The 23,619-nt window shown below is 42.8% G+C and overlaps 1 protein-coding gene across 3 annotated transcripts in view; it reads left to right on the top strand.

The window, feature by feature from the left end:
* The window catches only part of ADA (adenosine deaminase), a 60,938-nt gene that overhangs the window by 8,014 nt on the left and 29,305 nt on the right, over positions 1–23,619 (top strand). For 2 of the 3 annotated variants that reach the window (XM_085860819.1, XM_085860820.1), the window contains exons 2-5: positions 9,159–9,220; positions 11,850–11,972; positions 14,017–14,160; positions 20,992–21,107. In XM_085860819.1, coding sequence (XP_085716945.1) covers positions 9,159–9,220; positions 11,850–11,972; positions 14,017–14,160; positions 20,992–21,107 — 445 coding nt within the window. The remainder of the gene's footprint in view (positions 1–9,158; positions 9,221–11,849; positions 11,973–14,016; positions 14,161–20,991; positions 21,108–23,619) is intronic. The other variant, XM_085860821.1, reaches the window with a different exon arrangement.

Consider the following 23,619-nt stretch of genomic DNA (forward strand, 5'->3'; position numbering starts at 1 on the left):
GATGTACCGTAATCTGTGAAACAGAGTGTTCGTTCTGCCGAAGCAGTTTCTAGAGCTGGGCTCATGCTGGGTAGTTTGCCATCCCTCTCTTATCAGTAGTCAGGGCAAGAATGTGTAATTTGCTCAGGGTGCCGGCGATGGCTCGCTTACTGGTCGTGAAGGACACCGTGGGATCTCCAACGTCCACCAACTAATGTCGGCAGACAGGACACCCAGTTTAACGTCCATCCGAGCGGCATCACACACATCGATGAATCACCCTGCCTGTGAAACAGTGCGATGACTGTTTATATCTGGGAAGAGATGCGAACACAAGCTACGTGGCCAAGAGGCATGTTGCATGACGAAGTGGCTGGGATTATACATTTTAAAACGAAAAAGGTGTGTCCAACCAAAGAAGTAATGAGATGTACGCTACAAAATCCAGGAATAAACAAGAAAGAGCAGATTCCTTCTGGGGCGACATTTCACCCGCTTCCCAGCAGACTTCCTCAGCCCAATTGACCCATAATATGTAGGATTATATATATATATATATCAAAGTGAGCAAGTGACTCGCAGGTGAAAAATATAGTACAGCAAGTATAGCAAATCGTCATTTTGTGAAGTCAAATAGAACTTCAAAATTAATGGAGAAACTTTTCGGGTTTGCTCGAGGCTAAAAACAGAATGTTCCAGTAAGTTGTCAATGTAGAAAACCACAAAAACAGATTTCTAAATGCGAGGTGCCTGATAACGATATCCTTTCCTTCAGACAGCCTCACAAGCTTGCCATTTTTCCTGTATAGTATTGCACACTATTGAAATCCCCTTCTTGGACGCCCTGTATTAACATTAGCCAGATGGGAGAACTGGTGAATGTATTTGCACAAGGAATGCAAAACCTCTTCATGCAAGACGCTGTGGGATTTTTAGTGTCCACAACTTCAAGTTAGATGGGAGAGCTGGCTTTACGTACATCCACATCGGAGGACTGGCATGGTTAAGTGACATGATGCAGAGCTTGAACCGAGCCAAGACGCACAATGGCCCAACTAAGCTTTATTTGGTCATGGAGTTCCATACTCGAGAAGCAGCTGAGGCAGTCACAACTGGTTGTGCATGTTTCGGTGACTAAGTACAAATCCTAAGAAATTTCCACATGATCGCAGTGTGTGGAAATCTCTTCTAATCAGTCATAGGACTGAAATACACACCGGTAAAGGTAACGCAATGGAGGTTAACACGTCCTGACACCAAGACGCAAAGTCTGGCATCCTGACCTGTTTGCCAAGCTCCCTGGGTGCTGCATACAAGGCCACCTTCATACCTGCCTTTCTTATTTCATCCACTCATGCATTCAACACAATAACATCAATGGGGCCCTCTCCTCTTCTCTTCCAGTGGAGGCTGGAGTGCCCCCAAGGCAGTGTATTCGGCACAGTCTCGTTCCGTTTCTCCATATACCCCTTTCTCTTTTTTTGCAGATGATGCCACATTGTGTCACACAGTGCCACACCTATCCCTCTGACAGACAGACAGACAGACGGACGGACACACAAACAGAAGCATCTCCTCGGCTGACAAATTGAAACACAAACTGGGGACCCTCCATCATTCCGAACGATTCCTTGAAATATCAAAGCTATTCAAAGCCGATAAGGCCTTTCTCCATATTTGAAGTAGTGTCCCCGTGAGTTGACGCCCCAGAATCACTTCTGTCTCTCCTTGAAGCTGTATGATCAAGAGCGATTCACATTTTTGGCGTCTCCTCCAACGCAAGCCAAAGGACAAGGTCTGTCTACCAGTCTTGCTCCCTCTCCTCCTTCTCAGCCTTCCGACCCTCCTCTGCTCCTTCAGGATGGACTCGTTCTTCCAGTAACCCCCTAGTGGTTAAACTCCCATAATCCAAGCTTAATGCACACCTCCATTGTTTTGTTCCTCGCTTCGCCCATTTGTGTAACTGCCATCACGAGGCTTTTCCATTTTCCATCCACACTTTCAAGCAGGTGGTGCACCGCTCTCTCATGTTATCCCCTGTACCTACCTGCAATCTTTTCTACCCCCATTAGCCTGACCAAACCCATGCCTCTTTCTTGCAGGTTATTGTGTCTCCTTTCTCTCCTCTTATCCTGTCCATTCATTCTCTTGCTTTTCTTTCTTTTTTTTTTTTCTTGTCCAATTATGGCCCCACTGTCAGCACGTCGCCCTATTACCCTCCTTCACCTCAACATTTGATCATACACTAAGCCACAATGTTGTTCTAAGAAAAGAAAATTCAGCAAAAAGCTGAACTTTTTACATTTCTTCTTGTTTTCATTTCTGCTGTACTAGCTATTGAGTGTAAATAGGATGAGGAAACACAAAAAGGAAAAATATTAAACAGCTGCAGCTTAGACACAGAGAGCTACGAAAGTCGTAGATAATAAGCAGTTTCCCTTTGTCACTCATGGCTTCCCCGCCTGAACAACCTAATTACTCCGCTTATCACCAAGGAAATGGCTTGGATTTCAAAGTACAGTGTGTGATGAAGATTTAATGAAATGTTCCAACTCGTATGCATTCCAACCATCTCCAAAAACAGCTGTCAAGGGGGGGAAATCGTTTCATCGCAAGATTAGGTGAAATGTCTACCTTGATCGCTTGACAGTGGACCGATTGTTGCATTACTGGTTTTATCCAACCCACGAACCCCTTTGGCATTTGACGTTCCAGATGTGCAGGAACACTGCTGACAGCCGTTCCAGAAGTCTTGGTGCAAATCCTGCTGAAGGCAGCAATATAAATCATTCGACTTTTTAAGCTACTTCAACCTGAGCTACTCTCACCGGATTAACCTTGTCGCTAGTCACCCTCTGGGGCTGGGGGGCGGGGGGGGGACCCTCTCTTGTTTCTTTGCCACAATAAGTTATATTGTCAACTTCGGAGTTCTTGCCACAGCTGATGTGGATCCATTAACATTTGTATTGGATGCTAAATGCTAGCAGGATAGCTTTGGAGGTATATGCACTCGCCTCTAATCTGTCCAGTCTGGGTTGGAATCTCGACCCAGCAATAAACTGTCAGGATTGACACTTTGTATGGCAAGGCTTTGGATGTATCACAAAGTGTGCCATCCCTCGGAAGAACATTAAACTGGGTGTCCAGTCTGCCAGCATTAGTTGTCTGCCACATACAGTATGTCATATATCTGCCACATTACTTTCCCAGCATCTGCCATGTATGCCGCGGTGTCGTTCGCGAAGAGTAGTTGAGTTATTGCTGGCTTTCTGGCCAAATTCTAACTGCCTGCCATATCTACTGCTGGGAAGGCTATGGCAAATCTGTTTGTAAAATACTTTCCAAGAGACTGCTTCAACAGGAAGTACCAGCGCTCAGGTGGATTAAACAGTCGAGGGACAGACAGATTCTGTTTCATCTTCCCTGTTCATGAATATTTCAAATGTCTGTTGTTCACCTGTTTGAAATTACTACCCCCTGCATCTGTTTCTATACTCGCAACAAATTATTCAAACTCCAAACAAATTGTTATTCGGCAAACTACATTTCAAAGTTGGCCTCCAAAGCCAGTCATCGACTGGGTCGTCTGCGTCATACAGTCTTTCCTTGGCACACCTGAACTCCTATCTTCCAACAAGACCTTGATCTATAGCTTGATGGAGTGCTGTTCTCCCCTCTGGCTTGGCTCCCCTACCTCACATCTTGCTCAGTTTGACACCGTGGAAACCAAGGCCTTCAAGATTATTAGAATGTCCCATGATGAAGCCGAGTGTATGGGCATATCACTTTCCCATCGTAGACAGATCGGTGGTCTCCGTCTTCTAACGTCTCCTTTCTAGTCGTGCACCCTCTGCTCCTTCTGTGCTTTCACCCCCCTCCCCCTCAACCCAAGGTTTCTGGAGGGTGCACGCAGTTCACCATAAACCCCCTTCCAGTGAAATTACCTAAATCCAACATCACTACTCACCTCCACTCATTCGTTCCTCTTTTTTCCTGCCTGTGGAACCAACTTCCATGTTCTGTTCAATTTCATCCTTCCCTCCAAGTGTTTAAGACAGCTGCTGTTCACCACCATCTCAGATCATCCCTCATCCAAAACCATGATTTTTTCTACCCACATTTTTAGACTTTGGTGAAGATCCAGGTCCGGATACTAGAATTTTGTAATGAAACGGTCCAAGACCAAGAAGGAACTCGAAGAAGTGAAGAGCAAAGATGGAGTCATCAGGAAGAATCTGCATAGGATTCTGGTAAGTGATTCTATGAGAGAGGGGGCAAAAACGATATGCTGCACAGCACGATATCTCAAACAGTTATGGATGGATTCAGACGAAACTTGGTGGATGAGTTGGGTAGGTGACAAGAACAAGTCGATTACATTTTGGTTGAGGTACCGAAGCAGATCGGGCCTATCAGTGGGATAGAAAACATAAACTGTTCAGCCTGGCAGAGGTATGCACTCCACCGAGTGCCATTCTAGTTTGTACAAGTCTCCCTCTATTTTGTCTTTTAACCTTGCTGTTTGTGTTCTCCCCTCTCTTTACTGTTGCTTTTGTTCTGTTGCATCCTGTTCCATTCAGTGTTCGAGCTAATCCACGAGTCTTGACCTTGTATGCAAAAAAAAAGAGAAGTCTGTCTAAATTAGGGTTCAATCGAACGTATGGCTGAGCCAGGGGTTCATGAATGACATGGGCCAAAAGCTTTCCCTGGCTGACAATCCAAAAGATGGGAAATAATTGCGGTTGTTAATGCAGTGGAGTAGTAGACAATGGACAAATCAATATAGCATCGAGAATAGGATTTTAACAAGAACCATAGGCTTTGTTTTCTGGTGGGAACACCAACGAAGCGAATCTACATATCTGCCAACTAGTATGTTTACCTTGAGCGTTAACCACCATTTCCCCATAATTAGTAGCTTTTGATTAGGTGGCCCATGTTTCCATGATATGTCCCTTGATTGACCTATATCAAAATAATACTATGCTATACAATCCATGTAGAGAGGTAACTTTTATGTCTTTATAGCTGAAGGACGGAGGCATACTATTTTCCTGTTGTCCATCCGTCCGTCATCGTTTATTTTTTGTTATCGCCATAACTTGTGACCCACTAAAGGGATTTCAACCAAATTGGGCACACGTATGAACTGTAAGACAACCATGAACTGATCACATTTTTGATTCAAAAGCTCGAAGGTATAAGATCACGTGCCATCTGAAAATGATTCGAAGATTCAAACCCAGGCGAGACAGCTTTTGAGGCGAGTGTGCATACCTCCTCGGCCATCCGGCCGCCCATTTGAAATCAGCCAATCTTGCTAGTTATATATGGCATGAGGACAAAAAAAACAAAAACTTCTGCCTCACTGTGAAGGTCAGTGTTGTTTGCTTTGGGTTGAACATCCACTTAAAATTAGTGAAACTAAACATTTTCAAAACTTCGAATTATTCTCACTCGGATTTTTACATCACTGTAATGCATATTGTTAAGTTATTTGAACTTTCTTTATGGAAGTAGATGATTTGTAATTCCGGATACCACCAGGTGGCGCTATACGATACACACTTATAATCGAGAGAATTGGGGTCTTCCCCCCACCCTGAAACCCCCTCCTCCAGATATGCTACCCAGACAAAAACCATACTCGGGGTACCCTTAGGCAACATGCACAATTTGGTTGGATTTGGTTAGGTAGTTTTTTAGGTTTTGAAGCATATCGAAATGTATAAATATAAACAAATAAACAAACAAACAAACAAACAAACAAGAAAGACGTTATGCACAGCACGCACGGTACTTGCGAAATGCACAAAACAAAGTTTAACCTTAACAATAATTGGTGGTTGGATCCAATGACAAAATATGCAAATACTCTTCACATTTCAAATCAATCGGATGAAAATTGACAAGTGTAGAAACTTGGCCGATGTCGACATTTTGGCCGATGATAACCTTTTGGCCTATGTTGACCTCACAAATACTTGCGTGTTGAATTCAGTGACCTGATGTGCAAATCCTCTTCAAATTTCAAGTTAATGGTATGAAAATTGAGGATTTTAGAAATTTCACCTAAGTTGGTGTGCTTTGGCCTTTGTTGACCATTTGGCCTATGTTGATCTCAGAAAATAATTGAGTGGTTGAATTCAGTGACCTCAAATATAAATGCTCAAATTTCAAGTCAATCGGATGAAAATTGAGGATTTAAGAAATCTCACTTAAGTTGTTGACCCTTGGCCTATGTTGACCTTTTGAACTCAAAAAAATGGGCTTCTTGTTAATGACGAACTCTACCAGGTGGTGAAGTTTGGTGAAGACTGGTTTAAAATTGTGACCTGTTGGCGATTTGACATACAAACAGGCAAACAGACAGACGGACAGAATAACGCACAAGACCAACCAGTATACTTGAGAAGTGTTCGATTTTCGCAAGTAACAGAGAGATATGCGCGGAACGCAAGTCGTGCCGTTCGGACGACGCAGCCCGTGCTGCAGGCACGACCGAAGTGGGCATGGCGACCACCGGAGCTCTTCGTCACAGCACGAGTGTCGGGTTTTGCGCACTGCTGGCACAAGGGTTGGAGTCGAGGTCCGTTGGGGGGGAAAACCACGCGGCTTCGTGGACTGATGCAGGCAGCTTGACGGAGACATTGTGAGATTTCCAAGGTGTAAGAGCACTAAAATATCATTATAAAATAGTTAAAAGATATGGTAAGATAAAAAGGTTTTGGGTTTGAAGATTTGTTAAATTTAATGTAATTTTTCTTTCATAAGTATTTCTTGATTGCTCGGCTTGTTGAGTGGTGTTGTATGGGACATAAACTGAGTGTTGGAACGCAACTCCCCGAATTACATTCATTCTTATGGAGACAAATTCCCCGCTATTCGTCGTTTCGTTATAAGTCCAATTTTTCTGGTAAGTATCTTGAACGTATAGCGAGGACCCCCTTTGTCGATATGGGAGTGTGTGGACAATGTGGGGGCGTGCGTGGAACAGCTGATGAGTGTGAACAAACGTATATTTACAATGATCAACATCACTGACTGCTTGTCCTTCCCGGCACAGGAATGAATCCATGAGACGCAGAGGCGGCAGAGTTTGGTTTTTGAGTTCGTTTTCGAGTTAGCATGCTCCGCACTCCTTTATGGTTGTGGCCATTTGTACAGTTCAACTCACCCACAATGTCCTGGTGTTCGAATCCAGGAACACAACAATTATGGTTAACCATCTTGAAATTGTTACTTTCGTTTAAAAGTTTTTTTTTTTTACATTCTATTTGACTGACAGATTTCACTGGAGCAACGGCAGGTTAAAAGTGCCCCGGCTAGTGGAAGCAAGTCACTGAAAACAGACACACAGCGCATGTGCGGAATGCCTTGTTTGCGTTAGCAAATGCATCCTGGACTGGGGTTCGATTCTGATTTCAGCCCGCTGCTTGCATCATCACCGAGTTGTGGCTGTGCCACCGATGCAGTGCCCCTGTGCATTTAGGCAGGATTTTAGTATTTGTTCCAGGGTGCCAAGGACAACTCAGCACCTCTTCATGAAAGACACCGCTGGATCTTTAACATACACCATCAGCCAATGCTGGCAAACGGATCATCCGGCTGAATTGACGGCGCGTACATTGATTAATTATTGGCCTTTTAAAAATGGTACGGGCCCGTAGGGGCGGGCCAGTAGGTGTGTGCCCGTAGGTGAGTGCCAGTATGTGCAGCCTCTCTCTCTCTCTCTCTCTCTCTCTCTCTCTCTCTCTCTCTCTCTCTCTCTCTCTCTCTCTCTCTCTCTCTCTCTCTCTCTCTCTCTCTCTCTCTCACCTCGAAAAGGCACATCCGCGGGTCCCCAGCAATATTCCTGGCAAGTTTGAATCGTGCAAAAGAAATAATAAAAAATAAATAAATATTAATTGTGATGTCATTCGTGTCGTCATAGCACCGTATCCTGTCATTGGTCAACAGATAAATGGCCGTAACTTGGGAACCGCTCGTCCAATTGACATCAAACCTTGAAAAGGCACATCCGCGGGTCCCCGGCAATATTCCTGGCAAGTTTCAATCAGATCGGACCGGCGGTCGTCGAGAAACGGCGGTCGCAGACAGACAGACAGACAGACAGACAGACACACACACACACACACACACACACACACACACACACACACACACACACACATACACACATTGCTGGAATTATAGATAGATGCTGCTTGGCTGAATCATTTTCTGTGGGCACAGTTGTGCTGCTGATGCCCTGTTACCAACATGCTGGAACTCATTTTGCCAACCTAAGAAGGATGACAGGCTGAGTGAACCCTACCTCGTATTAATTCAACAGCCTGGTATGACAAGGAGCTTGAACTCTCGACTCGAGGATCTTGAGATAAGCACCTTGATGATTAAGCCAACACCAAGCCTGCCTGCAAAATACCATGGTGACAGTTTATAGCTGGGATGAGAAAAAGAACATCAGATGAGACAGCTCAGAAGGGAGTACAAATACCTGGAGGCTATCCTGAGGTGTGTGCACTCGCTTCTTGAATGACAGGCGAATGTGGAGCATGAATGACAGGTGAATTTTTTTAACCAGAATTGTCTCATGAATGTGGTCTGCCGTTTGCATGATCTCAGAGGTGCCATGGATGCATACCGATAGCATAGCTGGTGGTGGTGGTGGTGGTGGTGGTGGTGGTGGTGAAGGCCCATCCGCTTTGACAGAGATTTGGGGTGCACACGACAAGTCGTGAGCATTTCCATTTCCAGACAGGTTGCTTCGCCATTGTAGGATGCAAAACTTTCCACTGAGTGGCCATGGAAACCAAACCCACAACAGTAAGGCAGATTCCACAAGGCTTTACCCACCCTACCACCAAACCGCCCAGAAAACAAGCAGGCTGTCAATTTATTTAATCATAAACCAGCCTGGGGGCAAACTTGGCAAAATAAAAATCGAGAAAATGAGAGGTTTTAGCTCCTCAGCACGAGTCGAGGCTTTTCAACACTATCATTTTATCAGAGTATCAAACAGACTATATGCCATTTCTGAAATGTTTGCCCAAACGCATAGGTGTGATTTTTGACATTGTGCTGAAAATATCGATGAACTTTGGTTTGTGTGGAAATGCCATGAATATCTATCTGTCGGAGGTAGAAAAGGTGATTGCTGTATTACCTGCTTCCAGGTGGAGCTCCATATCCATCTGGATGGTGCCATCCGGCTGGAGACCATCGCAGAGCTTGCTCAGTAAGTGAAAAAAGGACAATGTAGAATTACACATCCCAACAAAACCTCAACTGCAGCACCAAAGCATCGTGTACAAACTCAGTGTGTCTCCTTCCACATATACCAAACAATTTTTCTCGGGTAAATAAGCTTCAGCCCATGAGTGGGGATGGAGAGCGGGGTTGAACCCAGTGTGGCGGAGGGTGGGTGAGGGAGCGGTGTTGTAATAACAACTAGAATAGCACTCGGTAGAGCACATACCTCGACCAGGATGAACAGTTTACATTTTGCAGGAGAGGCTGGATCTGGATCCAGACCTTAACAACCAAAATTGAATCCGCTTGTTCTTCCGCTTAGTTGACGGATGGGCACCTGGGGGCACCTAGGATCAAGTCGTGGGCACCAAAGAGCCAACCTTCCCTCCCCTTGCTTTCAGGGTGGAAAAGGGTGGGGGAATGATGCAAATTTTCGATGTAGATGTGTACAGTCACAAAGCAAATTGGCCCTGCCTCCCAACCCCACCCTTCCCCTTAGGCTGAGCTGCTGAACTCCCACCAGGCCCAGAGAGAACAGGTGTTTCTCATTTTCTAAGCCTGTACACATGTTGTGAAGGATCTATCGAGGTGTTAACTCGTTACCTGGTATGTGTGTGTGGATGTACGAATGTACTAGATCACATACACAAGTTCAGGTTGTGAAGGAGATACAGTATATATATATATATATATATATATATATATATATATATATATACACATACACACACACATACAGTATATACATTGTAGATAATACATTGTTGTGGTTATGGAAAAGACCTTGGGGAGTTGCATCCAACACATAAAAGAACCCTGGAGTTTACATATTTCCATAGTAATTGTAAACAATTACCCATCCCCTCCAATTAAGGGAAAGGGAGATGCATTGTGATTGGAGTTAGAACCTTCTCCATCGTTCTCTTCCTCATTCCCAAACCTCTTTCTCCAACTCCATATTCAAGCCTCATTCCCACACCCTTATTTTCTGACACCCATACTTGAATCACCATTCCCAAACACCCATTCTCAAACCCTCATTTTCCGACACCACCATTCGAGCCACCATTCTCATGCTTCATTGTCAATCAAACGGAAAACCGAAAATACTGTATTCGAGTCATCAGAAGAAACCCAAATAAGAAAAGAGCAAAGATGGAGTCATCAAAAGGACCCTGGATAGGATTCGGGTTTCAGCTGCTACTCCTCTATCCTCTAAAGTCTAACCTATCCAGGTGCAGCCAAGTCAGCCTTTGAGAATTTTTTTTCAAGAATTCACAAAAATTCCCTCCAATTTTTTCTTTTTACAAAGGATGATCTTTGGTCTTTAGGTCTCTCTGAAACTGGCTGAAACACAGATAGAAAAGGATGAATATGCTGGGAGAAACTTTGTTGGCATTAAATTAAACCTCCACCCCAAATCCACCTCTCTCACCGCAGGCAGATCAATGGTCTTTCTGTCTTCTCGCATCTCCTCTCTGGCTTCGCCCAAACTACTCTGTCTGTGATATTTTCCGCAGGGTGCTCAAGGTCTGCCAGAAACCCCCTTTTGGTAAAACTACTAAAATCAAGAATCACTGCTCACCTTCACTCTTTCATTCCTCTTTTTACCCACCTCTGGAAGAGACTCCCTCACTCTCTTCAATCGCAGTCTTCCCTCCAGGTCTTCAAAACAGCTGTTCACCACCATCTCTTATCTTCCCCCATCCAAAACAATGATATTTTCTTCCCTCACTAATCCACCCCAATCCCACCTCCTCCAAATTCCCTGCTTTCCTTCCTGAAAGTCGCTGTAGTGTCCATCTTGATTACCCTGTGTACCCCACCCCATCCCTCTCCCTTCCACAGATCTCCTAAAGTCTCTGTTCCCCATTGTTTTGTGCTTCCCTCTCCTGCCCCTCTTGTCTCCTGCTGCCTTTGTTATCTGTTCTGTGTGTTAGCTCTTATACGAGACTCGACAATGTACCTAAAAAAAAAAAAAACAAAGATGGAGTGATCAGGAGGAACCTGGATAGGAAGTGAGTCTGGGAGAGGCCACTCGTGACCTGGCGATATACCCATAACAATATATATATATATATATATATATATATATATATATATATATATATATATATATATATATATATATAGCAAGTTTTTTCAAAGTACAGTTCAGACATAAAACGTTGTGAGAAAGGAGCATTATCATTTACATATTCTTTGGCTCTGACATTATTTGAAAATTTCTCAAATTACCATTGCTAACTGGAATGCCAAGTCATACTCCTGATCTCACCTGGTGATAGAAGTTGAGTGTTTTAGTGTCCTCATGATTTACAGACAAAACCCGATGGTTGCATTGTCCAATAATTGAACTTGTATTGGACTGTTGAACCACAGGTCCAAATCACAAATACAATGCTGTGTCGATTCGTGTATTGTGTCATAATGTCCTTGTATTTCAAGTAGACGAGTACTCAAGTCGTTGACCTCCTCCATAAGCCTTTTGACAAAAAGTGTTTTTTCTTCGGGATTTTTACAATAAACGAGTTAGTGATACTTGGTTTGCATTTTACAATGCTGATATTAACTTTGTTTACATCCAAGTCTGTTTTCTCGTCCCGGTGAGACAGACGCCAAGGCCACAAGAATGTTCTCACTTCTGTGGAAGACCTTCGGAAACGTATCGTTATGGACCATCCGGAGAGTCTCTCCAAATTTTTACATCGGTTTCACCTGTATTTGCCAGTCATAGCGTATGTTCTTCCATGCACACACACACACACACATCATGTGTTGATGGCATTCATTGAGTATACAGTATATATTTAACATTATTTGCGAGGGTATTTATACAGGAAGTTGCTATGTTGTTAGTTGTCTTCAGAGTGTCTGCAACGCACCATCTCTCAACTTTGTACATTTACAACGTTAGCCTTTCCTCTAAATAGCAATCATACAGAAATCCCTTTTAGTTGCATCGATACGTACTGGAGCCAACAATACAGCTGATGGTGCAAGTTCCCTACACGTGCAGCAAAAAAATTATTTAACCAAACTCAGTGATGTAAATGTTAGAGCGTCTGCTCGGAGTTTGGGAGGTCGATGGTTCGAACCCTGGCTAAGTCCTACCGAAGACTTTAAAAAGTAGTACATGCTGCTTCCTTGCTGAATGCTCAGCATTTTAAAAGGATAGAAAATGAACAAACAACCACTGCGCAGGCTTGAAGGGCATAATGGCCTCCTCCGGCATTGAAGTCCGTTGAAAGGTAGTTCCACAAATGATAAACTAGAAAGCATCCCAAAATGCAAAATCCACTCATGTCCACTTTGTACTCTAAAACTAAAACTTGACGAAAACGGCTAGAAAAAAAAAAAAAGAAAATGAATATTTTATAAGTTATTTATCTCCATATTCTCATAATAAAGATTTCTTGAAATTTTGACAACAGAAGTTCAAATGATAAATAAGTTATGACCGAGACAGGCTATCTTGTGCCGCACAGAACACAGCCCATATTATTATTTGTAATCATTCATGCATGGAAGGAAAGCTAACAGCAACTGTCCAGATAACACATATCTCTAGACTATCTTGCTACCAAAAATCCAGGAAATGTCACCTAGAATAATAAGAAACAAGAAAAAAGAGCAATCAGAGATTGCAAACCCTTGCCTGTACTTCTTTTGAGTGGTGTATTTTTATAGGTTGTTGGGTAAATCCAATAAGGCTGCCAAACCATGTGACCTATGACATCATATGTGTGACCCTTTTGTTCCTCATGGATAGGTGGTCATGTGTGTAAAGTTTCGCCTCGATCTTTTCAGTCATTTCAGAAGAAGATTTTTGAAGCTTTAAAAAAAACAAAAAAAAAATATGGCTGCCGAATCATGTGACTGATGACATCAAAAAAAAATTTGTGGACCATTTTATCCCAAGATGACCCTCAAAATTTTTTTTTTATATTGATCGGATGTGGCGTTCTACATATGCAATTATAACGTCATAACGAAGGCACCTATGACGTCATAAAACATCACCCATTCCCCATGAGGAATACTTGCTATGTGCCAAGTTTCAATTTTTTCCTTGGAGCACTTTCAGAGATACAGAGGTCGAAAGTTTTTTTTTCCGATATGGCTGCCACATCACGTGACATATGACGTCATAATTATCACTAAAACATTCTCTGTGAGTAGTCGCACCAATGGTGAAAATTTCGTCTCAATCCGACAAGCAGTTGTGCAGAAAAACACGAAAGTTCTGTGCGGACAAATAGACAGACAGACAGACAGACAGAAAGAAACAAACAAACAAACAAACGGACCCAAATGCAATACCCTCTCCGAATGCAATACCCTCTCCGAATCCTTCGGAAAGGGTAATGACTCGCATGTGGAAGGATTCATTTTGAGAAACAATGAAGGAGGAGCAGTTGCTCCGAGCTCTTTGGTTTACATCATTCATGGGAGCACAACTGTGCCACTGAAGCTGTGCCCCTTGTTGGGTAGTAGGGCAGTAATTTAGAATTTGGCCAGGCTACCAGCAATAACTCGCCTACTCTTTATAGAAGGATCTTTAACGTCCACCAACGAATGCCAGCAAACGGGTCCCCAGGTAAACATACATACAAGGGACGGCACACTCAGGCCGAAAATGTAAGACACCCAGACTAGACAGCTCAAAGTTAAGTGTACGTTACTAACTATGCATTATCTCGTCGACTTTCCCATAATGTATAATTTTCATTGTCTTCATTACTGTGATTGTGTTTGTAAGTGTCGCATCTGTCTATTTAGCGGAGACAAGGAGGCCATTCGCCGGGTTGCCTACGAGTTGGTGCAGGACAAGGCGCGCGAAGGTGTTGTATACCTAGAAGTGCGCTATTCCCCACATCTTCTTGCCACTGCCGATGTGGAACCCAAATCCTGGGGCCTGCCCAGGTCTGCAGTTCATTGTGCATCTACCACCACTACTGCTGCTCTTGCTGTTGTTATCACTTCTGCTGGTACTGGTAATTCCTATTTAGGATGAGCAGCTACTTATTGCTGTATCTCAGAATATCAAAGTGTTACATCATCATGTTTGGGTTCCTCCTCATAGAGCACCGGCCTTCCAGTTCCACCCAATATTGTAAGTATTTTGTCACCACAATGGCATGTTGTAGTGCAGGTGAATAAAGTGAACAGGTAAGGAAATGGTTGCGTGCGAAGGATTGGGTACTCATCGAAGCAAAACACGGAGTCAAGAAAAGTACAAAACACCTGGAATCAAAGCATGCAAAAGATTTCCAAGAAATACCTTAGATTTAAGAAAAAGGTGCTCTCACCTTTGGGGGAACCACACCAAGGGAGGTACAGTAGTCCAGAAGAAAGAGAATGGGGTTATGCTGTGAAGTTGTGTCTGAAAGGAGATCGCAAGGTGGTTTTGAAGCAGTTGTTGGAGTGAAAGAAAGAATGTAATCGCGAACCTCAGCACTAACTTAGCGATCTGCGTGGGCGGCAAAAGAAGTAAAAACAGATAAGAAGTAAAATACCTTAAATGGAGATTGATCTGCCGTGGAGAGAAGAGAAGCTGACGTTTCAGGACGTGTGCTTCGTCAGAGCAAAATAAGGCCTTCGTCGCCCCTCCTTTGCTCTGACGAAGGGTAAGGCCCGAAACGTCAGCTTCTCTTCTCTCCACGGCAGATCAATCACCATTTAAGGTATTTTATATCCTATTTGTTTTGAGTTGTTGAGATGGTAGTTTTCGGGGCAAACAGCACTAAGCTCTTCAGTGTTGGTTTGATCGGCAATAAGGTCAAACCCAACTGAAAACAGCCAATCTGATGAATCGCCAGCAGATGCTCCATTTCTAAGATCATACAGCTCTTCAGAGGGAGTGCTGAAGCCAACTGGTCCTGTAAGCAATTAGCTTGTTGATGCTAAACACTCTGCAGCTTCCTTCAAAACACCTTGGGCATTAATTGCGTGCTGGCACCTGGGCCAAATTCTGTGCTTGTTATTAGTTGTACGATTAATACGACTGGTTTGCGGAAACGGGAGTGCTGAGATGGTGATATGGCATAGATACCTGTGCCTAAGATCCCTTACATCTCATTCTTCAAAGAAGAAAGCAAAAGGAGGTTAAAAAGGAAGCGTACATCTGATGAAACGTGGTGTTTTTCCAATCCGATATGGGTGCTTTATCGAGTGCTTGGGCTGGATGGCCTGGAGGTATGCGCACTCACCTCTTAGCTGTCTATCCTGGGTTTGAATCCCGGCCCAGCTTGAAGCTGTCATTCCGGTGTTTCACAGGCAGAGTGATTCATCAATGTGTGTGCCGCCCCTCGGATGGACGCGAAATGGGCATCCCATCTGCCGGCATTAGTTGGTGGACGATAAAGGTCCCATGGTGTCTTTCCTTAGCGAGTGCCACAAACACGGACAGACCTTGGCTTGAATCCCCCTCCACCGTGTGGGTTTATCTATTGGAAACAGAAAATAGACAGAATTGGGCAAAATTTGTACCAAACTGTGAAAGTTGTCCACCACCCTGCCTTTTACTAAATTACTACTGCTACTCTCCTTCTTTAACAGCCCCAATTGTTCCTACCTTTTTGTGGGGTCAGCCGGTGGAAGTTTTTTGGCGCAAATGTTTCACGAACTGCCTGGCTCGGCTTGACGTTCGAATGAGGGCGATTTTGGCACAATCTTTTATGTGTTCAGTATGCCGGCGATAACTCGACTTCTCTTCACAAATCTTTAAGGTCCACCAACCCATGTGAACAGATGGAACACCTGGCTTAACGTCCACCCGAGGGACAGCACACTTTTTTTGAAGCAACGCCCTGTCTCGGATGCACCAATCACAAAGTTTATAGTCAGGTCGGGAATCAAACCCAGAATAGACGTCTCAAAGGTACCTTACTGGTATCATTGTAATAGTTTTCTTTATGAATATAAATGTTTGCCACGGAAGCTTGCCGAAGTGTGCCTCTGATGTCAAGAGTTGGAATGATGATGTTGTTCATTTTTGTGCTTTCTCAAACCTTCTATTGACTGCACTCTTGCGGCTATGCGTAGGAAGTTCAGCTATCGAAGGTGAAATCGTTGAGCCATTGAGAAGTAAAGCGGGCTAACCCACACAATACAACCTTTGGTAATGAAGGATCCAAAGTTTAGGGTCTCATTTAGAATCCCATTCAACAAACATCTGCATCAGCTTCAAACGTTTAGTGCTGAACTGCCATCAAGACCAAAGATGATGTCATTGAAAGATTACTTTCATGCTTTCAACTCAATTTGGTCCTGGATAAGGGTTTGCCTGGTTTTCTTCTCAGGGACTCATTTATTGTCTTTGCCAGAAATTCTTTAGATTCTGAACTTAGCCTTGATTCTAAGGAACAGCTTTCTCGGAGAGAAAAAAATAACAATAAAATGAGGACGTGGGCATCTTTGTGCTAATTACAAGTTTGAGATGTGGTTAAAGCAAAGTTTTTGGCAACAAAGTAGGCCAGGCTGAGTATCCTCATCAGAGGGACACAAAAAGCAAATAACGTCTAGCAAAATGAAAATTAATAGACCGGATCGTGATTCAAATGTTTCGCTTTCTATACCTTGATGAGAAAAAAAAACAACTTGGGTCACCTGATCAAGTTCAAATTGGATCTTATTCATCCATTGAAAAGAAGTACATGAGAGTGGATGTGCTTATCCCATGGTGTAGCAATGCTCCAACCTTATGAGTATTTAATAATAAACGAGCAGATAACCCGGTTCAACTGGGCTGTTGTGAGGGAAGTCGTTTCCAATGAACTGTGGAATATTTATGGAGTTTGCTGTGAGTGTCCATTGACAGCCGAATAGTCATTGACTGTTAAGACTGCTAAGGTTTCTCCGTGAAATAAATCGATGGAAAGGTAATGATACATTGGACAGAATTGACTCAAGAGTTTGTGGTTGTATTGCTTTTTTAACTTCCTGTAGGTGTGCGAACCAGCAACTCTGAGTTTATACGCCGCTCATGTGTGCAACCTAGCCACAAAAATGCACATAACTCGAAATTGCATGAATATCAATATTTGTAGACTTCTGCATGCAATGTCCAGACCAAAGAGCTCTGAAATGAGGTATCGCTCATTCAGAATTATGCGTGATGTGGTTACGACGTTTATCCCATTCAGACACAACCGCGCAACTTGCATTTACATAGGTATATGCATGAAGGGATATACTCAATCAATTTTTAATGTTCTTAAAATAAGAGATGTGACGTAATATTAATTGTGTTATTAAAGCCTTCCATTGTGGAAAATTTAACCGAATTCTTGAGAAAAATTCCAGGGGCATAGAAAAGACCCCTTTATATGGTGTGTGTTATGTGGCAAACTATAGAAAAGAAAGGACGTTGCATGGCTTGTGGAAAATGCCGGATGATAGAAAAGAAGGCACATTCAAAAATATATCATGTGCAAGCTGCACTACCCTTGTGCTCTTAGGAGGAACCAGGTAATGCTCAACAAAAGTTCATATAAAGGGCATTTTCTATGTCCCTGACATTTTTTTCTCAAAAATCCTCTTCAAATTTCAAGTCAATCAGAAGAAAATTGAGGATTTCGGAAATGTGGTCTTTGTTGACCTTTTGGCTTATGTTGACCTCAAAAATAATTGGTGGTTGATTTCAGTGAGCTGATGTGAAAATCTTGTTCAAATTTCATGTCAATCACATGAAAATTAACAATTTTAGAAATCTTGGCCAATGTTGACCTTTTAGCCTATGATGACCTTAAAAAATAGTTGGTTGAATTCATTGGCCTGATATTAAAATCCTGTTCAAATTTTTAATCAACTGGATGAAAATTGAGGATTTTAGAAAATTGGCTTCTGTCAACCTTTGGCCTATGTTGACCTCAAAAGAATGACCGCTATATCACATGGTCATGTAACATGTGGTAAAGTTTCAATTTCCTCCACTGAACGGTTTTCGATGTCAACAAAATGCAGACACATACGACGTACGACATACGTATGTATGCTACCGATCGCTTCTCGTTTCGCGAACACAGAGTAATGAGTACGTACAATTGTAGACGACTTATTTGATGCACAAATAAATTGATCTACTAATGCATATCCATAAATGATGGATAGTGCAGCTGCCCTCCCATGGAAACCAAGCAGAATTGTGTGATGTTTCTGACTGGATGATGCGTGGAGAGTTGAATAAGAGTAAAAAATAGCAAAAAATATAAAAAATTTTGGTACTTCGATGGAATTTGTTTTGAAATCCATTAATTAGACGTATTGTCTGATATATATATATATATATATATATATATATATATATATATATATATATATATATATATATATTCCAAGTTTCAGCTCGTTTCAATGTATAGCCTTTGAGATATGAGTGCCAACACATTTTGGGCGGACGCCGAACAGACGCACAGACTGACAGACACCAACGTGAATTTCGAGAGTTTTCGTTAAAAACTCAAGAATGTGCAAATGGACGTTGCTGAAATTTTGAACATGTTACCTGGACGTACAAAGGATTTACATCTGAAATTCGCAGCAGATTTCGTCCAGTAGAAGCCGAGAAACGAATTTTCAGTCCCTATGTTGAAGTTGCTTACAGAGAAACTGTCCCATATAAAGGGAGGGGCTCTTTGCGCCTCCCTTGATTTCCATGGTTTCCTTGTCAAGACGGGGTTGGCATGAAACACCATGACACCAGCATGTGACAAATTTGTGCTTTCATAAAGCACTTAAGACACCATATTTCTCCGGTGAGGTACTTCGTAAGACACCATCGCCCTTGCATCAGACACCCGTGAGAGTTTTCCTTCAAGTTGTTTCGTTAATCACACTCGATGGCATAATGGTTAGAGTGTCCGCTGTGAGCCGTAGAGGTTGGTGGCTCAATTCCTGGCCAAGTCAGACCAAAGACTTTAAAATAATTGGCCAAATGGCCTCATTTCTGTGCTGCTTCCATGCATGATGCTCAGCATTTAAAAAGGGCATTGCATGGACAAACAACCATAGGTTGGCAGCCATTGTGCAGAGTTGATGGGCTTAATGGCCTCCTTCTGTGATGATGTTCCTTGTAAGGGAACTCTGAGTAAGGGTTTATTAAACAAGTTAAATTACTCTTCAATTGGACTTCATCTCTGCTGCAAACCTTCCCCTTAATTATTTACTACGATGATGATGTTATGCTTAAATATTCCTTCTTTAAATGTTTTCCTATCTTTGTATTGCTTTTGATTATTTTGCTGCTATTGCTGCTTTTGTGCATTCCATTGTTTTTGTGTTTACTTTCTCTTTCTGTGATTATTCTTCTCTAATATTTCACGATTAGTGGTATCACAGAATGGCTCTGAGGTATAGCTGTGAGCTATCTGATCAGGTTTTTCAGATTTCTGTTGGAACCGAAACGAACAATAGATTATTGGTCATTATGTGTCAGTATTCAGGCAAAATTCAGGTAACCTGACACTTGAAATTCCTGACTTACATCACAACTCAGGCAAAATTCAGGTAACCTGACTTGAAATTCCTGACTTACAATACAATTCAGGCAAAATTCACGTAATCTGACTTGAAATTCCTGACTTACAATACAATTCAGGCAAAATTCAGGTAACCTGACTTGAAATTCCTGACTTACAATACAATTCAGGCAAAATTCACGTAATCTGACTTGAAATTCCTGACTTACACAACACTGACCTACACTACAATTCAGACACAATCCAGGTAACCTGGCTCTTGAAATTTGTGACCTCCACTACAATTCAGGCAAAATCAGGTAACCTGGCTCTTGAAATTGCTGACCTCCACTACAACTCAGGCAAAATTCAGGTAACCTGGCTCTTGAAATTGCTGACCTCCACTACAATTCAGGCAAAATTCAGGTAACCTGGCTCTTGAAATTCCTGACCTCCACTACAACTCAGGCAAAATTCAGGTAACCTGGCTCTTGAAATTCCTGACCTCCACTACAATTCAGACAAAATTCAGGTAACCTGGCTCTTGAAATTCCTGACTTACACAACACTGACCTACACTACAATTCAGACAAAATTCAGGTAACCTGGCTCTTGAAATTCCTGACTTACACAACACTGACCTACACTACAATTCAGACAAAATTCAGGTAACCTGGCTCTTGAAATTTCTGACTTACATCGCAATTCAGACAAAATTCAGGTAACCTGGCTCTTGAAATTCATGACCTCCACTACAATTCAGGCAAATTTCAGGTAAACTGGCTCTTGAAATTCCTGACCTACACTACAATTCAGGCAAAATTCAGGTAACCTGGCTCTTGAAATTCCTGACCTACACTACAATTCAGGCAAAATTCAGGTAACCTGGCTCTTGAAATTGCTGACCTCCACTACAATTCAGACAAAATTCAGGTAACCTGGCTCTTGAAATTCCTGACCTCCACTACAATTTAGGCAAAATTCAGGTAACCTGGCTCTTGAAATTCCTGACTTACACTACACTGACCTTCACTACAATTAAGACAAAATTCAGGTAACCTGGCTCTTGAAATTTCTGACCTACACTACATTGCACCAACTGTTTAGCAAGAGCCCAATAATGAGGCAACCACCACCAAAGTGAATGGATAGATAATTATCTGTTAGCTTTGTTGCTCAATAAATTTTCTTCTCTTGAGGATTTTTTCCTTCTTCCTTCATCCATCTTGCTAATTTCGTCACTGTTTTCTGCTTCCATTTCAACTGGGCCTGGCTGACTGTCCTTGTGGTCCCACAGAGGAGACCTTGATCCAAACGGAGTGGTGGAAGCCGTCTCGAAAGGCTTGTTTGAGGGAGCGAACGAGTTTGGTGTCATCACGCGCTCCATTCTCTGTTGCATGCGACATCAACCAGGTAACCTGGCTCTGGCACGCAATAGGAAGTCTGACAGGCTCGAGAGAAGGAGATATGAGTGATGCGTATAGGAACAGAATAATTAAAGCATCCGCATTGAGTTTGGAAGGTCAGCTGTGTGTCTGACCCTCGCTGAATCATACCAAAGACTTTAAAAATGGTACGTGCTGCTTCCTTGCTTGACACTCAGCATTTAAAAAGGATAAAGCGCTGGTAAACAACCATAAGTTGGCAGCCATTATGCAGGGCTTGATAGGCTGAATGGTGTCCTCCTGCGTTGAAGTTCTTTTGAGGGAATTCGTGTTATGTAACAGACAGGATAGCTGTTATAACTCAACATTTTATTCTTCTTCTTTGTATGGACAAACTAGTTTGGAAGTTATCTGAGAAAGCACTTGCACCAGGGCCCAATATGCTTGAGATTCAGGAGAGATAACAACTCACATGACATAATTTGACTCTTGCCTTCGACAATCTGCATGATCTCTTCTTGCCACAGATTTGGTCTTGTGTTGCTCTGATTGAATACTAGAGGGGGTACCGAGCGCTGCCCCGCTTGTTGAGCTTTTATCTGGTGGGGGTTTCAGGATGTGTTGGCCATTGACAATCTATGGAGTTGTTGGCCTCACGGTGATTAGCATTTGCTTACGGGCCAGTGGCAGTACTGCCTGACCCCACATCCCAATATACACTTTATGGCAGCCTTTGGTGGCCTCAAAACGTGGTGGCCAAGGTGGAATTCAAGGCCAAGTTGTGGTAGTTTAAGACCTTGCCCAGATTCTGAAGTACCGGCACCCAAAATGTCAGGCCTTTAGTTGCTACGGTTTGGCCATGAAAGAATAACAAATTAACGCACAAACAAACACACAAACACTTGTGAATATTTATAAGATTTCAAAGTTTTCAATGCACAACATTTGCCAGAAGCTCGATGTAGTTTTTTACCCCCGTGCAGCGCTGGGTATCTGGGTATGAAGATCAAGTTATTTAGACTTCAGTAAACTACCGAAGTAGATTGATGTTTAAAGCTGCAGTAAAAAATTAACCCGAGAGTGCACCACAGCAATGATGGGCCAAATGACGTCATTTCCTTGTTTGAGGTCAGTTTCTTGATTTTCAGACGTACAAACACACATACATACATAGACTTGCCTTGCTTGTGCCAACGACCTGACCATGTGTATCCCCAGCACATATACAAGATTTGATGTGGATTGGCCGAGCCATAATCTTAAGTGGGTTCACAGGGGTTGGGGAAGGAGGAGGGGGGGGGGTGTGAGCAGGGGATATTTTTTGTGATGGGGATATTTTGACCTGACATTAGGTATCCCCAGCAAATTAGCGAAATTTGGTGGAGATTGGCCCAGCCGTTTTTTCAAAAAAAAACATTTCTTACTATGATTTTTAAACATGCACACACATACATACAGAGCATCTCCTTGCAGGGGGGCGGGGGCAGTTGAGAGGGGGTTGTGCCCATGACCTGACCCTGGGTACCCAGCACATTTCATTGGATCACGAGCCAAGAGTAAATCACAGGCGATCGCCGAGAGTGAGGTCGGGGGACGCTTACCCCTGGCGATCGCAGATATCGAGTTATAATTACTTTTACAAATATATGAAATATTTGGAGGAATTCTGCCTTTGATGATAAAAGCATGAAATTTTGCATAGAGTTAGGACATGTCATAAGACAGATTTTTGGCTATAGGGCCATCATAGATTTGTCCCTTGATAACTTACTATTTTACCTGTACTTGGTAGACAATGTGTAACAAATGTGTTCTGTGTCAGGAAGACACATCAGAGGCTCTTTGCTGTCCACCTAATTCAAGACGTGACAGGTTACAAGACAATTGCTGACAATCTTGTGGGTTTCAAACAGATTGGATGCTTACCTAGAACAATAAACCTGTCACAAGTATATGTAGGTGAGGGCATTGATGCAACATTCTGGCATCGCAAAGCAAAATGGCATGACTCGTGTTGACTGAAGTTCAACAAAACAAAACTTCAGCGGACAGAGAAGCACAAAGCACCCGTTGAAGACGATGCAAATTAAGAACTTCACATGTAAGAGCATGCAACAGGCACCTCCTTCCATCGAAACATGTTTCCTCTGTGATAAACCTGAATCTGGAGAGCCCTTGAACGGGAGTCAACCTTTCAGCTCAATCTCCATGGCCGGCAGTGTGCCCTCAAATTACAAATTAAACCCCTGCTAGAATCAAATTGAGTGCTGGAGACCTGATTGCACAAGAGGCCAATTATCACATCCAGTGCCTGGTCTCTCTGTACAACAAAGCATGGGACATGGAAACATCTGAAGAATCCCATATGGACGCTGTTAACTATGGCAATGCATTTGCTGAACTCATGTCTTATATTGAGGAAGCCCACATGGACAATCTTGTTGCACCAGTTTTCAAACTGAGAGACCTTGTGGATCTGTCAGCACCAGATTGGAACAACTTGGAACTGAAATGACAGGGTGTGTCCACTCTACCAAACT

Source organism: Eptatretus burgeri, chromosome 17 (assembly GCF_056783735.1).
Source record: "Eptatretus burgeri isolate ZD-2024b chromosome 17, Ebu_testis_v1, whole genome shotgun sequence".
Lineage (NCBI taxonomy): Eukaryota > Metazoa > Chordata > Myxini > Myxiniformes > Myxinidae > Eptatretus > Eptatretus burgeri.